At 38.2% G+C, this 17,216-nt stretch overlaps 1 protein-coding gene across 1 annotated transcript; it reads left to right on the top strand.

The window, feature by feature from the left end:
* The first annotated feature begins 387 nt into the window (after nucleotides 1-387).
* Nucleotides 388-16,819, top strand: TMED7 (transmembrane p24 trafficking protein 7). The gene is made up of 3 exons (XM_030869849.3): nucleotides 388-950; nucleotides 6,021-6,266; nucleotides 13,787-16,819. The coding sequence occupies exons 1-3, from the start codon at nucleotides 756-758 to the stop codon at nucleotides 14,021-14,023; spliced, it is 678 nt and encodes a 225-aa protein (XP_030725709.1). The 5' UTR covers nucleotides 388-755; the 3' UTR covers nucleotides 14,024-16,819.
* Nucleotides 16,820-17,216: the final 397 nt, after the last annotated feature.

Raw genomic sequence — 17,216 nt, 5'->3', positions numbered from 1 at the left:
CAAATTCAAAGATTGAAGTAGAGAGGTTAAGCAGCTGGTCTAAGGTCACACAGCCAGTAACCAGCAGAGTAGGGATTAGAACTACTGCAGTCTGGTGGTCACAGAATTCGCGCTCCTAGCAAAGCTGCTTCCCCCCAAACTTATTATTTACAAGAAAATTCTCTGCAAATTACAAAGCGCTCTACCACCGGTGATTAGCCCTCTAGAGCAATATCGGCTCTTCATCACTCCCTCTGAGCCTCCCTAGCGTTTAGCTCTAGCAGAAACACTCACGGGCCGGCAGCTCCTACCACAGGCCACACCCCTTCTCCTCGCCCCGCCCCGCCACGTTCACCATGCTGGCCACGCCTCTCGGCCCAGGCGCTGTCGGAGGCCTAGCTGACGCCTTGCTAGCTTCCACGTACACACTCCAACGTCTCTCCCCGCTGCCGGGGGAGAGCACATCCGGGTCGCTGGAGCAGGTGCCTCAAGCCCCGCCTCTTTCCCCAGTCTCTTGTTCCAGCTTCCGGCTATCTCAAGTCTTTTCCGCTTGTTTTCTGCCGTCTTTATCTGGCGTCTAGGCCCTGGTCCCTCAGCACCCCTACCCTGTAACCAGCGACTCGCTGCGCATCTCGAATCTCTCGGGGCTCGGAGCAAGTCTGCGGTGCGTCTTCGCGGTGCCGTTTGGGGTGAGGCCTGCCGCGCGCCGTGAGTCCGTGGAGACGTGAGCTCGCATCTCCCCGCAGCTCGGTTGAGGCCGCCGCCGCCGCTTCGGGATGCCCCGGCTGTGGTCCGCGCAGCGCTGGGCTGCCGTCGCGGGCCGTTGGGGCTGTAGGCTGCTCGCGCTGCTGCTGTTGCTGGTGCCGGGGCCCTGCGGCGCCTCTGAGATCACGTTCGAGCTGCCCGACAATGCCAAGCAGTGTTTCTACGAGGACATCACGCAGGGCACCAAGTGCACTCTCGAGTTCCAGGTACTACGGGCTCAGGCGGTCGCGGGCCCCAGCTCGCGGTTCCAGGGTCGAGACTGTTTTCTCATTCTTTGGCTGATTCAGGAATCACATCTAGGTAGCTGATGCAGGCCATTTGGCTTTCCTGTCCGAAACCTTGCGCATTAGACATTTAAGACCAGATGTTAAGGTATATAAATTCCAGAAATGCTTCCTGTGGCTGTGATTTTTCCGTCTTTTCTCTAATGTCCGTCATTTTGAACTTTCTTCTTTAAGAGTTTCCTTTTAAAAGAAAAATGTATTCCTGTTCCATAGTGCCCAACGTCAGTCCGCCGCTGTCTAATCCGCACCTCCACTTTAATCAGATTTCAAGTGCTGCCGGTATCTAACTCCGTTGCTTTTCAGTTTTTCCATTGATATTAGGATTATTGGTTAATGTGGTTCCTGTCGTTGGAAGAGCTCTATTCCAGACCAGAAGACCATCTGCCAAAGGATTTGTAGAAGGAATTGCTGTGATAAATGAGAGGCCCCTTTTCATTTGAGGGATTATATAAAAAGTGCCTATTTAACAAAACGTAGTTTCTTAAATTGGTTAGAACAGTCTTTACTGTTTCTATTTTTGTTGGTAGACTTAACGTGTTTGAACAGCTGTTGAGTACTAGGTGCTGGTGATAGAGAAGTGAACAAAATAGATAGGGTCGCTGCCATCATTCTTGATTCCCTACCCATCCTACAGTTCTTTTCTTAATTAGTACCTGTTCATTCATCAGAATTGTGCTTTAAGTGCAGAGAATAGGTGATATACGGTCTGGTCATTGGAATCTGGGAAGGCTTCCTTTAGGAAGTGATTTGATGCTGAACTGTAAAAGATGAGTTGTAAATGCTTTGGGGAGGGGGAAGAGGGAATGGCCTTTGCAAGGTCACTGTGGTAACAGTGACTGGGAATTTGAAGAAAACAGAGAGGTCCACTATAGCGAGGAATAAGGAGCCAGAAGAAGGGAGGTCAGCAGGGGCCAGACCATGTAGTGCCCAGCTGGCCAGGTAAAGGATTTTTGTTTTTCCTAAGAGTATGAGAAGCTATCATAGGGTTGTAAGCAGTGTAGTGACAAGTTCTGAGTATTCTTGGTAGCTGTACGGATGTTAACTTGTGCAGGTAGAGAAGGTATTATGGAGTGTTGCCAAGTAGATGTAGAAGACTGATTAGGAGGCTATTGTAGTGGTCCAGGCTGAGACTAGGGTGGTAGCACTGGGGAAGGAGAAAAGTGAAAGGATGGGAGATACTTTTTAGATAAAAGCAACAGGACTTGGTGATGATTTGGCTACAGTGAGGGAGGGAGGGAGGGAGGCCAAGGATGACTTTTAGGCTTGCTTAACTTCATGGGTTAGGACCAGGAGACAGAAAAGATGATAGCAAGAATTGTAATATAAAGTGTCAGTGAAAATTTTATTTGTTTGAATTTAACAAACATTTCTTGACTTCTACGTGCAGATGCTGTGCTTGTTGGTGAGAGTACTACTATACTACTCTTGCGGGCTAAAAAATTAGCGTTTATTATGTGGCAGACAGTATAGCAAGCATTTCAGGTGTATTACTTAATTCTCAGGACAACTCGATATGAGATGGGTTTATTAGAGAGTTTTTATTATTTTTTTACTGATGAAGAAACTGAGGCTTCGGTAAGTTGAGACCCAGGGTTACAAAATGTAACAGCAGAATCAGTATGCAGTTCCAGGTTAAGTTCTTTTTTTTTTTTAACATCTTTATAGGAGTATAATTGCTTTACAATGGTGTGTTAGTTTATGCTTTATAACAAAGTGAATCAGCTATACATATACATGTATCCCCATATCTCTTCCCTCTTGCGTCTTCCTCCCTCCCACCCAGGTTAAGCTCTTAACCACTTCCTTTTACTACCTCCCAAAGACAAATAAGGCTGAACTTGACCTCAGGGACCTTACATAGACACATAGTCATGTAATGTTAAATGCAATAATGAAAGTACCCACTAGATATAGTGCTGGCTGACGACGGAGGATCATCAGGGGAAATTTAGCTGAGGGTCTGATGTATGAGCTGAGTCTAGAGGGATAAATAGAAGTTACTCTACAGGGTGGCAGAGGGGGGAGGGACTTCCTCACCAGATATGTTATGCTTGTGAGACTTAATTCCAGCAAGCCTGAAAATTAACCTGAGTCGGCACTGAAAATACTGAATCACAGGGTTGCTTTGTAACTGTGGGTCTGAGGGCTTTAGGGGGGAGGTTTGTGCCAGTTTGTCAGCATTGTTCATCGATGACAGTGAGATTGATGATTTGTACCTGGTCTCAGTGAGACCCCCGGAGAATCTGCTACTGAGAATAGTTATACGGCAAAAATATGCTTATGTGGAAAAGCAAAATATAAAAAAACCCAGTCAAGACTCTACTTTGGGCTCACTGATTCCAAGGTGTTCTTGCACACTTGGGTGGTTCCTGATCTGAGAGGGTATATTTCTGGCCACATCCCTCACAGAGGGAGAACAAAGGAGCCCATACCTGATCTCTTCTGTCCTCCTGCTGTGAGACAGCTTTTGGCTGTGATGTTTTATATTGTATTCTCTCCCTCTCATAAACTGTAGATTTATAAGCGTAGTCATTTGGGGTCCTGTGATTCTTCTTCTACACAAACCCTGTGCAATTTGTCACTATTAGTGCAGATGTAGAGCAGAGACTTGTTCAGAGAATTTCTGGTATTTTTGGAACATAGAGTGAGAAAGGGTGTAGAAGGTGCTGAGACTTCCTTGAGGAAGTACAGGGGTGTGGTATGCTGTTGTTAACAGGTTTGGATTTTTCTGTAGGCCACAGGAATTATCAAAAGGTTTTGAGACGTGGGGAGGGAGGTGTTACTGTCATCTGGTGGTTAGAGACTGGAGATGCTGCTAAGTATGCTACAGTGCACAGGGCAACACAGCCCCCTGAAAGAAAGACTTACCCAGCCCCAGATAATCTAATAACTGAGGTTAAGAAACCCTGGATTAGAGGGAGGAGAGATTGGATTATGGGAAGACCTTTTAGGAAGTTGAGCCAATAGTCCCATCTGGATTGTGGATTGGGAATGGAAGAGATGGGGTGAATTTGAGAGAGGCAATAATATCGAGAGGTTTCTGTGACTAACTGGACAGGTAGACACATAATTTGAGATGATCCCCTGTTTCTTTCTTATGTGACCAGATAGGTTTTAAGGGTGATTTTTATCTGAAGTAAGATTATTTGTTTTAAAGTTTGATAGAAGAAAAGTGGCATGATGATCAGTTCTGGTTCTATATTTTTGTTTGTATGTATGTTTTGATTATTCAAAGTACTATGGTTAAGTATGAATAATTGGGTATATAAAATGAAGTCATTATTTTAACTAGAAGAAAGGTTGTCGACTTGTGGTGGGGAGGGGTAAATGCCCAATTGATAAGACACTGTTTTTATGTCAAACGTTATATCTGTATGTTAATATTTGCATATTCTACGGTTTCCTCAGTGCCTAGTTATATTTCATTTAATTATCAAAATGATCTTTTAACATAGTTCAGTTATTTATCTTATCTCTTTAGTGACAAAAGGTCATATAAATAATCAATCTTCTCTGAAGTCCAAAGTTTGATCTCTGTGTTCCACAAATGTAGAATGTCAATATTATGCTAACCCAGAGGGTTCAAGCTTGAAAATATATCTCATGGTGGTTGGAAACCCCCAAACCCAATGTCTCTTCCTCATTACCTCAGGTGGATACAGGCACCCTATGTTTCTTCTCCTGTCTCCTCTCCCTCTTTTTCCCAGTCAGTGTTTTCTCATATAAGGAGTTTTTTCTCCTCTTTAATCCTTTTCCTTCTTCCTCTCTTATGCTTGCCAAGTAACCTCAGGAAAAATGTCTCCCTCTTCTCTTCATTTGTATAACTCAGATGGCTCAAATTGTAACTGATTAAGCATAAGCCTTTGAAAATAGCTCCAAAATCCTCTTCAGAAGCTTTTCACCTACCCCTGGCTTTCCTTTCATATGCTTTGCCTGAAACACAGACTGTGCAGAGGAACAAAACATTTATTTGCTTTCATGTTGTTCTGTTTTGGTTTTGCTTTAATCACAGGGGTTAAAACAATGTAGTTTAATCATTTATGTTTCTCTTGGAAACAAGTTTGTAAATAATTATATACTCTTGGAACAGGCCACAAGTCTATTCTGCTCAAAATGTAATTCAAAACAAAGTATGTATCAAATTCCATATAACTGACCTATAAAAGAACTTAAGAAACACAGTCTGTTTGTAATTTGGCAGTAAAATGAGCTTAAGTTCTCTAAAAGAAGTATGCATGGGGTGTTAGGCTAAGGACTGACCTACTTAAGTACTTCACTGTACTATCTGAGAGTGCTAGGATGATGCTAATAGGAAACTAGATGAAAAAATTGGAGGAAGGAAAATATTACGTGGTAGTAAGCTTAAGGGTCAAGAGTATGAATTTGGCATTCAGCCTCTTACTAGGTGAAAAATCTTGGGTAGCTTATTTATTTTAACTCAGTTTGTCAAATTGAGGGAAAAATACTGTCTTGTAGGGTTGTTGGGAGAATTAAGTGATGTAAGAGGCCTCTAGTAACTAGAACAGTTGTCTGGATTGTTGGTTAGTTCCCTCTCTCCTGTCATGAGGAAATTTGTTCAGTTTCTGTAAAGCTTTAGTTGAACTGAGATCTGCCTCCCAAGTTCCATCCACTGGTAGAAATCAAGAAATGGGGCTTCCCTGGTGGCGCAGTGGTTGAGAGTCCGCCTGCCGATGCAGGGGACACGGGTTCATGCCCGGGTCTGGGAAGATCCCACATTGCCGCGGAGAGGCTAGGCCTGTGAGCCGTGGCCACTGAGCCTGTGCGTCCGGAGCCTGTGCTCCGCAACAGGAGAGCCCACAACAGTGAGAGGCCCGCGTACCGCAAAGAAAAAAAAAAAAAAGAAGAAATGTAAAATTGCCTGTGATGGTAAAAAAACCTTATAGCCATTTCAACAGGAAACCTGGTTGATTTCTCAAACTTGTTAGTTGCAGTGATCTCTTCATTTTTTGTTTGTTTTTTTCTCTTTTGTAGGTGATTACTGGTGGTCACTATGATGTAGATTGTCGATTAGAAGATCCTGATGGTAATGTGTTATACAAAGAGATGAAGAAACAGTATGATAGTTTTACCTTCACAGCCTCCAAAAATGGGACATACAAATTTTGCTTCAGCAATGAATTTTCTACTTTCACACATAAAACCGTGTATTTTGATTTTCAAGTTGGAGAAGACCCACCTTTGTTTCCTAGTGAGAACCGAGTCAGTGCTCTTACCCAGGTAATGAAAAGTCAGTAACACAACATTGATATGTTTAAAGGGAAAAAAAGCATAATTTAATATCCATTAACTCATTGATGGAATACAGAATTTTGTGACTTTAACTCAACCTTTAAGAAGTATCTTAACTCTTACAGTAGATTAGGCATTTCACAGAGAACTTCAGACTTTTTTAGTGAAGAAGAGTGTTAAAGGATTTTATGAAAAGAAAATAGACATTAAAATAGGGGGATCACTTAGGTAGAAACATCAATGGCAAAGAAAGCTTAAAAGTCTAAACAGTACTCTAGCATTATGAAGCATTTTCTATAATTCATGGAGGAATGTTGCTACCATAACTTAGCAGGTTGGTATAACTGGAAGCAAAAATGATGCTTTAATTAATGTATATATATATATATATATATACTTTTATACCAGTATTTAGTGTTACTCAAACTGCTGTTACAGTAACTTTTGCTGTAACTGAAGGTAAACTAGTAAAGATTAATAGTAAGTCATCTAACAAAAATAGTTAAGGTAACTAAATTGGATTTTATTTTGAAGAATAGCTTAATGAGGGAAAGATAGCAAAAGAAATTTAGAGTCAGTGAACAAATACTGCTCAGGTGATGAGAAGAGCTGTTTTATTTCTAGTTCAGATACATTTTGAGCTTAGAGTATGTCTAAAAGGTAGTTTGGTATTCAAAGGAATTATTTATCACCTTTTTGTTAAAACCTTAAATTGGATTTCATTGTTTCCAGGTTCCAGGTAGTCTCTTGGTCAAAATCATGTAGTGATAGAGGCAGTTTTTAAGAATGTGTAAGAGCCTTAATTCATAAACCTATTGTAAGCATTAATAAGATGTGTTCAAATGTTCTTATTTTTAGAAATGTTCTCTTTATTTTAGCATTATGTGTGAACAGCACTTTGTAAAAAGATTTTTCTTTGGGGCCATTGTTTATAACTTAACCTTCATAAGTTTTAATTTGTAAAATAAGATAGTTTGCTTTAAAAACCTAAGCAGGGACTTCCCTGGTGGTCCAGTGGGTAAGACTCCACGCTCCCAATGCAGAGGGCCCGGGTTCAATCCCTGGTCAGGGAACTAGATCCCATATGCATGCCACAACTAAGAGTTTGCATGCCGCAACTGAGGAGCCCTCATGCCGCAACTTAGAAGTCCGCATGCCGCAACTAAAAAAGATCCCACATGTCACAACGAGCATCACACGTGCCACAACTGAGACCTGGTATAGGCAAGATAGATAGGTAGATAAAAACCTACATAGATAAACGCTTTTAGGACCGCTTAACCTCTTTTATTTGTATCACATTTTATTCTATTCTTTTTTTTTTAATTGTTGTGTTAATTTCTGCTGTACAACGGAGTGAATCAGCTGTATGTGTGTGTATATATATATATATTCCTCCTCTTGGACCTCCCTCCCATACCCCTCATCCCGTCTAGGCCATCACAGAACACCAAGCTGAGCTCCCTGTGCTATACCACAGGTTCCCACTAGCTATCTGTTTTACACGTGGTAGTGTATTTATGTCGAACCTAATCTCCCAGTTCATCCCTCCTAACCCCCCCAGCCGTGTCCACATGTCCGTTCTCTACGTCTGCATCTCTATTCCTGCCCTAGAAATAGGTTCATCTGTACGATTTTTCTAGATTCCACATATATGCGTGGAATATATTGATTAATATACGATATTTATTTTTCTCTTTCTGACTGACTTCATTCTGTATGACAGACTCCAGGGCCATCCACATCTACAGATGGTCAATTTCGTTCCTTTTTATGGCCGAGTAATATTCCATTATATATATGTACCACATCTTCTTTATCCATTCATCTTGTCAGTGGACATTTAGGTTGTTTCCGTGACCTGGCTGTTGTAAATAGTGCTGCAGTGAACATTGGAGTACATGTGTGTCTTTTTGAGTTATGGTTTTCACAGGGTATATGCCCAGTAGTGGGATTGCTGGGTCATATGGTAGTTCTATTTTTAGCTTTATAAGGAACCTCCATACTGTTCTGCATAGTGACTATATCAGTTTACATTCCCACCAGCAGTGTAAGAGGGTTCCCTTTTCTCCACACCCTCTCCAACATTTATTGTCTGTAGATATTTTGATGATGCCCATTCTGACCAGTGTGAGGTGATACCTCATTGTAGTTTTGATTTGCATTTCTCTAATGATTAGTGATGTTGAGCATCCTTTCATGTGTTTGTTGGCCATCTGTATATCTTCTTTGGAGAAATGTCTGTTTAGTTCTTCTGCCCATTTTTGGATTGGGTTGTTTGTTTTTTGATATTGAGCTGTATGAGCTGCTTGTATATTTTGGAGATTAATCCTTTGTCAGTTGCTTCGTTGGTAAATATTTTTTCCCATTCTGAGGGTTGTCTTTTGGTCTTGTTTATGGTTTCCTTTGCTGTGCAAAAGCTTAAGTTTCATTAGGTCCCATTTGTTTATTTTTGGTTTTATTTCCATTTCTCTAGATGGTGGGTCAAAAAGGATGTTGCTGTGATTTATGTCATAGAGTGTTCTGTCTATGTTTTCCTCTAAGAGTTTTATAGTGTCTGGCCTTACATTTAGCTCTTTAATCCATTTTGAGTTTATTTTTGTGTTTGGTGTTAGGAAGTGTTCTAATTTCATTCTTTTACATGTAGCTGTCCGGTTTTCCCAGCACCACTTATTGAACAGGCTGTCTTTTCTCCATTGTATATCCTTGCCTCCTTTATCAAAGATAAGGTAACCATGGGTTTATCTCTGGGATTTCTATCCTGTTCCGTTGCTCTATATTTCTGTTTTTGTGCCAGTACCATACTGTCTTGATTACTGTAGCTTTATAGTATAGTTTGAAGTCAGGGAGCCTGATTCCTCCAGTTCCATTTTCCTTTCTCAAGATTGCTTTGGCTGTCTGGGGTCTTTTGTGTTTCCATGCAAATTGTGAAATTTTTTTGTTCTAGTTCTATGAAAAATGCCATTGGTAGTTTGATAGGGATTGCATTGAATCTGTAGATTGCTTTAGGTAATATAGTCATTTTCACAGTATTGATTCTTCCAATCCAAGAACATGGTATATCTCTCCACCTGTTTGTATCGCCTTTAATTTCTTTCATGAGTGTCTTATAGTTTTCTGCATACAGGTCTTTTGTCTCCTTAGGTAGGTTTATTCCTAGGTATTTTATTCTTTTTGTTGCAATGGTAAATGGGAGTGTTTCCTTAATTTCTCTTTCAGATTTTTCGTCATTAGTGTATAAGAATGCAAGAGATTTCTTTGCATTAATTTTGTATGTTGCTACTTTACCAAATTCATTGATTAGCTTTAGTAGTTTTCTGGTATCATCTTTAGGATTCTCTATGTATAGTATCATGTCATCTGCAAACAGTGACAGTTTCACTTCTTTTCTGATTTCGATTCCTTTTATTTCTTTTTCTTCTCTGATTGCTGTGGCTAAAACTTCCAAAACTATACTGAATAATGGTGGTGAGATTGGGCAACCTTGTCTTGTTCCTGATCTTAGAGGAAATGGTTTCAGTTTTTAACATTGAGAACGATGTTGACTGTGGGTTTATCATATATTGCCTTTATTACATTGAGGTAGGTTCTCTCACTTTCTGGAGAGTTTGTATCATAAATGGGTGTTGAATTTTGTCGAAAACTTTTTGTGCATCTATTGAGGTTATCATATGGTTTTTATTCTTCAGTTTGTTAATATGGTGTATCACATTGATTGATTTGTGTATACTGAAGAATCCTTGTGTTTCTGGGATAAACCCCACTTGATCATGGTGTATGATCCTTTTAATGTGCTGTTGGATTCTGTTTGCTAGTATTTTGTTGAGGATTTTTGCATCTATGTTCGTCAGTGATATTGGTCTATAGTTTTCTTTCTTCGTGACATCTTTGTCTGGTTTTGGTATCAGGGTGATGGTGGCCTCGTAGAATGAGTTTGGGAGTGTTCCTCCCTCTGCTGTATTTTGGAAGAGTTTGGGAAGGATAGGTGTTAGTTCTTCTCTAAATGTTTGATAGAATTCGCCTGTGAAGCCATCTGGTCCTGGGCTTTTGTTTGTTGGAAGATTTTTATTCACAGTTTCAATTTCAGTGCTTGTGATTGGTCTGTTCATATTTTCTGTTTCTTCCTGGTTCAGTCTTGGGAGGTTGTATTTTTCTAAGAATTTGTCCATTTCTTCCAGGTTGTCCATTTTATTGGCATAGAGTTGCTTGTAGTAGTCTCTCATGATCCTTTGTGTTTCTGCGGAGTCAGTTGTTACTTCTCCTTTTTTCATTTCTCATTCTGTTGATTTGAGCCTTCTCCCTTTTTTTCTTGATGAGTCTGGTTAATGGTTTATCAATTTTGTTTATCTTCTCAAAGAACAAGCTTTTAGTTTTATTGATCTTTGCTATCGTTTCCTTCATTTCTTTTTCATTTATTTCTGATCTGATTTTTATGATTTCTTTCCTTTTTCTAACTTTGGGGTTTTTTTGTTCTTCTTTCTCCAATTGCTTTAGGTGCAAGGTTAGGTTGTTTATTTGAGATGTTTCCTGTTTCTTAAGGTAGGATTGTATTGCTATAAACCTCCCTCTTAGAACTGTTTTTGCTGCATCCCATAGGTTTTGGATCGTCGTGTCTCCATTGTCATTTGTTTCTAGGTATTTTTTTATTTCCTCTTTAATTTCTTCAGTGATCACTTCGTTATTAAGTAGTGTATTGTTTAGCCTCCATGTGTTTGTATTTTTTACAGATTTTTTCCTGTAATTGATATCTAGTTTCATAGCGTTGTGGTTGGAAAAGATACTTGATACGATTTCAATTTTCTTAAATTTACCAAGGCCTGATTTGTGACCCAAGATATGATCTATCCTGGAGAATTTTCCATGAGCACTTAGAAGAAAGTATATTCTGTCGTTTTTGGATGGAATGTCCTATAAATGTCAATTATGTCCGTCTGGTCTAATGTTTCATTTAAAGCTGTGTTTCCTTGTTTATTTTCATTTTGGATGATCTGTCCATTGGTGAAAGTGGGGTGTAAAGTCCCCTACTATTATTGTAGTAGTGCCAGTAATTTGTAGTTACTGTCGATTTGTAGTTACTGACAATTTCCCCTTTTATGGCTGTTAGCATTTGCCTTATGTATTGAGGTGCTCCTATGTTGGGTGCATAAATGTTTACAGTTGTTATATCTTCTTGGATTGATCCCTTGATTTTTACGTAGTCTCCTTCTTTGTCTCTTGTAATAGTCTTTATTTTAAAGTCTATTTTGTCTGATATGAGAATTGCTAGTTCAACTTTCTTTTGATTTCCATTTGCATGGAATATCTTTTTCCATCCCCTCAGTTTCAGTCTGTATGTGTCCCTAGGTCTGAAGTGGGTCTCTTGTAGACAGCATATATACGGGTTTTGTTTTTGTGTCCATTCAGCCAGTCTGTGTCTTTTGGTTGGGGCATTTAATCCATTTACATATAAGGTAATTATCGAGATGTATGTTCCTATTGTCATTTTCTTGATTGTTTTGGGTTTGTTTTTGTAGGTTTTTTCCTTCTCTTTTGTTTCCTGCCTAGAGAACTTCCTTTAGCATTTGTTGTAAAGCTGGTTTGGTGGTGCTGAATTCTCTTAACTTCTGCTTGTCTGTAAAGGTTTTAATTTCTCTTGTCAAATCTGAATGAGATTCTTGCTGGGTAGAGTAATCTTGGTTTTAGGTTTTTCCCTTTCATCACTTTAAATATGTCCTGCCACTCCCTTCTGGCTTGCAGAGTTTGTGCTGAAAGATCAGCCGTTAATCTTATGGGGATTCCCTTGTATGTTATTTGTTGCTTTTCCCTTGCTGCTTTTAATAATTTTTCTTTGTATTTAATTTTCGTTAGTTGGATTAATACATGTTTTGGCGTGTTTCTCCTTGGATTTATCCTGTATGGGACTCTCTGTGCTTCCTGGACTTGTTTGACTATTTCCTTTCCAACGTTAGGGAAGTTTTCAACTGTAATCCCTTCAAATATTTTCTCAGACTCTTTCTTCTTCTCTTCTTCTTCTGGGACCCCTATAATTCGAACGTTGGTGTGTTTAATGTTATCCCAGAGGCCTCTGAGACTGTCCTCAATTATTTTCATTCTTTTTTCTTTATTCTGCTCTGTGGCAGTTACTTCCACTGTTTTATCTTCCAGGTCACTTATCCGTCCTTCTGCCTCAGTTATTTTGCTATTGATTCCTTCTAGAATATTTTTAATTTCATTTAATGTGTTCTTCATCATTGTTTGCTTGCTCTTTATTTCTTCTAGGTCCTCATTAAACGTTTCTTGTGTTTTCTCCATTCTGTTGCCAAGATTTTGGATCATCTTTACTATCATTACTCTGAATTCTTTTTCAGGTAGACTGCCTATTTCCTCCTCATTTGTTTGGTCTGGTGGGTTTTTACCTTGCTCCTTCATGTGCTATGTATTTCTCTGTCTTCTCATTTTGTTTAACTTACTGTGTTTGGTGTCTCCTTTTCACAGGCTGCAAGTCCGTAGTTCCCATTATTTTTGGTGTCTGCCCACAGCGTGTGAGATTGGTTCAGTGGCTTGTGTAGACTTCCTGGTGGAGGGGAGTGGTGCGTGTGCTCTGGTGGGTGGGGCTGGATCTTTTGGTGGCAGGGCTGTGTCCAGTGGTATGTTTTGGTATGTGTCTGTGTCTGTGAACTTAGTATGACTTTAGGCAGCTTCTCTGCTAATGGGTGGCATTGTGTTCCTGTCTAAATAAAAAACTAATACATGGTTTGTGATGTAAAATAAGTATAATAAAGCATATATTTCATCACCAGGATTAAGTTTTCAGCAGTAGAAAAACATTAAACTGGTATACAACAAAAAAATTACTCTTAACCTATCTCAAAGCAGATAGTGTAATTTAGAAAAAGCTATGGTGTCATCAGATGAAGGCCTACAAACTCATTACACAGTGAAAATGAAACTTATGTCCTGTTGAGAACGTATATATTAGTTTTGTTGACTGGCATGAGGAAGACTTATTTAGCAAAGTGGTAAACGTGAAAAAAAAATTCCTACTCTGACCTATCACTTTTCAGTTTCGGCTGCTTTTAAGATAGTTGAAATAACTTTGACTAACAATCTACTTTTATGCCATATTTCGTTTGTTTTTGTATATATTTGGACTTTGATTCATATCATTATAATTGGTCAAATTTACTGACCTGCCATTCCCTTCCTCCTAATTCTTCCTCTTTAAGAAACCTGGCCTTGAAACTCGGTAGCTACCAACCTTAACTGCTTAGTATTTCTCCTACTGTTAGCTTCATGTTCCATCTGCCACCTTAACAGATGCCACAGTTGGGACGTTCCAGTTTGGGGCAATAGCTGCTTCGTGGGATCTCTAGCCTTACCAGTCATCCTAGTGAGAATGTGTAGAAGCGTTGCTTTGCCAGGACCATTGACACGAATGAGTGAATGAATGAGTGCCAGTTTAGTAGAATATGCTAGATGGATTGTACAGAAAGTATTAAAACATACTAACTGAAAATCTTTCTCTTTAGATGGAATCTGCCTGTGTTTCAATTCACGAAGCTCTGAAATCTGTCATTGACTATCAGACTCATTTCCGTTTGAGAGAGGCCCAAGGCCGAAGCCGAGCTGAGGATCTAAATACAAGAGTGGCCTATTGGTCAGTAGGAGAAGCCCTCATTCTTCTGGTGGTTAGCATAGGGCAGGTATTTCTTCTGAAAAGCTTTTTCTCAGATAAAAGAACCACGACAACTCGTGTTGGATCGTAACTACGTTTTGAGAATTGATCCACCATTGCCGCTGTAATATTGCTGTCCTCTAATTAATTTTAGGTACCGAAGAACTTAATATTGGCAACATTTTTAGAATCTTACTCATACACTTGTTGTGGAGGGATGTACGATGCATTCCCCAAGCTGTGGAAAGGACACCTTTTTTTATTTGTAAAGGTAGAAAAACTTTGGGACTTATTTTGGGCTATTCATAAATATTCAGCACAATGATCTACTCTTTTCTTGGTTGTTTCTATCTGCTCTTCGCACACTAAAGTATTTTGATTTGATATTTTGGTATTTTGGTTCCTTTTAGCCATTTAAAAATACTTTTCTTGTAAGTAGTGGAGATTTTTAAAACCTTCAGTTTAATGTCTACATGTGTTGTGGAGGAAGAAAATTACCTTTCAGTTGTTTATAGGAAATAAAGTTTTGTTTTTAAGAAAACCAGTTGTGATTAGCTATAGCCCAAGCCCTATTCTGCACTGTTTAATTTTATGAGGAAAAAAATCTACCATAGAAATGTTAGTTAATATTGATATAATTTTAAATTGATACATCATGGTTTAATTTATTTCTCAGTAGCTTGGAAAATATCGTTTTTATTGTTTGGGTTTATTCTATGATCTATAACCAGATATGTTATTTTTTTTCATAAAGACATTTTTACCACACAGAAAATAGTATGTTTCAATAACATAATAGAGTTTACACAGGCCTTAAAAGTCAGACTGTTGTAACAGGTAAAATAATTACAGAATAATTTAAGACACTACAATGGGGGGCAAATGAAATGAGAAGACTTTTAGTGAGTTATCTGCACATATTACATTTTCAGTGCTTTTACAAAGAAAAAAGGTGATCTGTTTCATTGTAAACATTTGAAATGGCTAGTTCTTGCTCTTATGTGGCTTTAATGTCTGAGTCACTCCCAGCTTAAATTGAGAGTTGTAATATAGTATTATAAAAGTGCCATACATTTTATCCTAATGGGTGTGATGCACTGAGAAGTTAGTTACTTTGGTTTTTTTCTTTCTTTCTTTCTTTTTTGGTTTTTTTTGTCTTGCACATGTAATTTGTACAATTTCTGGTTAACAGCTCTAAGATGATTTTAAAAATTTAGAATGCCGTGTATGTGTTTCTTATTTGATAATCTTCATTGATTGTACTGCATTTAACAAGTATTAGTGCATTTTCTGTAGACTATAGGGTTTAGACTGTGTTTGTGTCTTATAACTTGCATACATTGAGCTGATTGAAATAAGATTCCAAGTATTCTAGAATGGAATACAAGATGATGCAGAACTGGGTTTAAAGCTTTTATGCTGTTAAAAAAAAAAATTGCAACTGCTTTTTGCCATGCTTCTATCCCCCACCTAAAAGTGATGAGTGCTGAACGTGACTGTCATATTGTTAGGACTTTGATATGTGGTACCACAGAATACTGATTGGATAGCAATTCTAGTCACTTACCACTACTGACTAGAAGTTAACTCTTAATTCTAAGCTGTCTTAAGATGCATATACACTGCTGCATGTAAGAGCAAAATGAATTCAGGTTGTCCTGCTTGCTAATTTCAAGTGCTACAGTGTAGCAAGGGATGAACATATTTTCAGACTTTTAATTCTAAAATTTTTGAAGATCAAATAGCTACTCCTTCAACAATATATACCAGTGGATTAAGAACTGAAGTTTAAGATTCTGCAGATTTATCTATTGGGGTTCTTGTATTGGAGTTGTCCTGTAGCTTTTTAAGTGTCCCTCTAGATTTGCAAATTTTAAACACTAATGTTAAAGTGATAAACATGGGAGTATGTTAAATGTCCTTTTCTGGTTGCCTGTCTGCTCTTTTGTATTCAGATAGTTAACACCATAATTCAGCAGAGCTGGGTATCATAAGTGTGCCGAGTTTGGCATAGATAATGCAGTTATTTAATCTGTGCCTATCAAAACTTCATGATATTTAAAGATTATTACCACAGATAACTTGCGGTGAAACTATTGAGATATATTAAAATTTTTTTAAATCACCACTGTTACCTGTTGTAGAAAATAGTAGTGACTTAGTCTAGTCTGTTTGTAACTGGTTAAAGTTTGATGGCTTGCCTATACTCAACTAGGTATGTATATTAAAATTAGAAAATACATATCTACCTAGACATGAATATTAAGTAAGAACTTTTTTCTTCTTTCCCCTATATAATTTGTAGCTCATCTTTTTTCTTTAATCCTTTCATAACTTGTTGCAACAGTTTGAATTCCCCAAATATTTACGTTTGGACATATGGCTCAGAATACATATTTAAACATCATTAGCTGTATATATTTTTAAAGCAGAATAAATAATGGAAAGGGACTTGATATATAAGTTTATACTAAAATTCCAACTGTGTGAAGATACATTTTAAGATATTACTTTGCTAATAATCTAAATATTCATTTTTTATTAAGGAAACAAATGGTTTGGGGTTCACAGCTTTCATCCTGGCTTGATGATAATCAACTTTGAAAACACAGTGGACTGAAAAGCAATTTTATTCTTTGAAAGATTTCATTTAAATCTCTGTACTATCCATTTTTGCTTCAGTTTGTAAATGTGTAACATTTATGGTTAAATAGGACAAAGCAGACCCTATGACTGTTGTTTTCAAGAATTAAACAAATTGATATATAAATTATTCAAAGGGGGTTTTCATTTACTTTTGAAAAGAAAAATTTCTCTAAATTAAAAATGTTGGTTCTGCAGGATTGCACCAATCAATTCTTGTAGAATAAAAAAATATTTCAACAAACTGACTTCACTTATTTCTGTCAAGATTTAAATCTTTTTGAAGCTCCTTATCAGCTTGCAGCCTGGAGTATAGTTTTGTAGCAAGAGAGTGATAATTTACTTGATATTTCATTGGAACATCTCAGGGACTGACCAAGAAAGAAGGTTAAAGAAGAGAAATACAACCTGTAAACACCTCACTTTTAACCTTACTTTTCCTTTTCTTACTGAAAGTTTCGGTGAAAGGAAGTTAAGCCTTCAATTCCCTAAAAAGCTCTTAGTTTTTAGGTAAATTAACCTTTGGTTGTATAATGCCAAGTTTTCTGAACTTTGTTCCCCATTATAATGTTATGGGGGATGTTCTGATTCCTAGGCACAAGTACAAAAGTAGCAGAGAAATAATAATATATTGGGCTGGC

Source organism: Globicephala melas, chromosome 3 (assembly GCF_963455315.2).
Source record: "Globicephala melas chromosome 3, mGloMel1.2, whole genome shotgun sequence".
NCBI lineage: Eukaryota > Metazoa > Chordata > Mammalia > Artiodactyla > Delphinidae > Globicephala > Globicephala melas.
This window is presented reverse-complemented; position numbering and strand designations above follow the sequence as displayed.

Excerpts from the sequence above, each read along its gene's own strand:
- TMED7 (XM_030869849.3), top strand. The coding sequence starts at position 756 with ATGCCCCGGCTGTGGTCCGCGCAGCGCTGGGCTGCCGTCGCGGGCCGT. Across the intron at positions 951-6,020 it reads AGTGCACTCTCGAGTTCCAG|GTGATTACTGGTGGTCACTA; the intron begins GTACTACGGGCT and ends TCTCTTTTGTAG. Across the intron at positions 6,267-13,786 it reads GAGTCAGTGCTCTTACCCAG|ATGGAATCTGCCTGTGTTTC; the intron begins GTAATGAAAAGT and ends CTTTCTCTTTAG.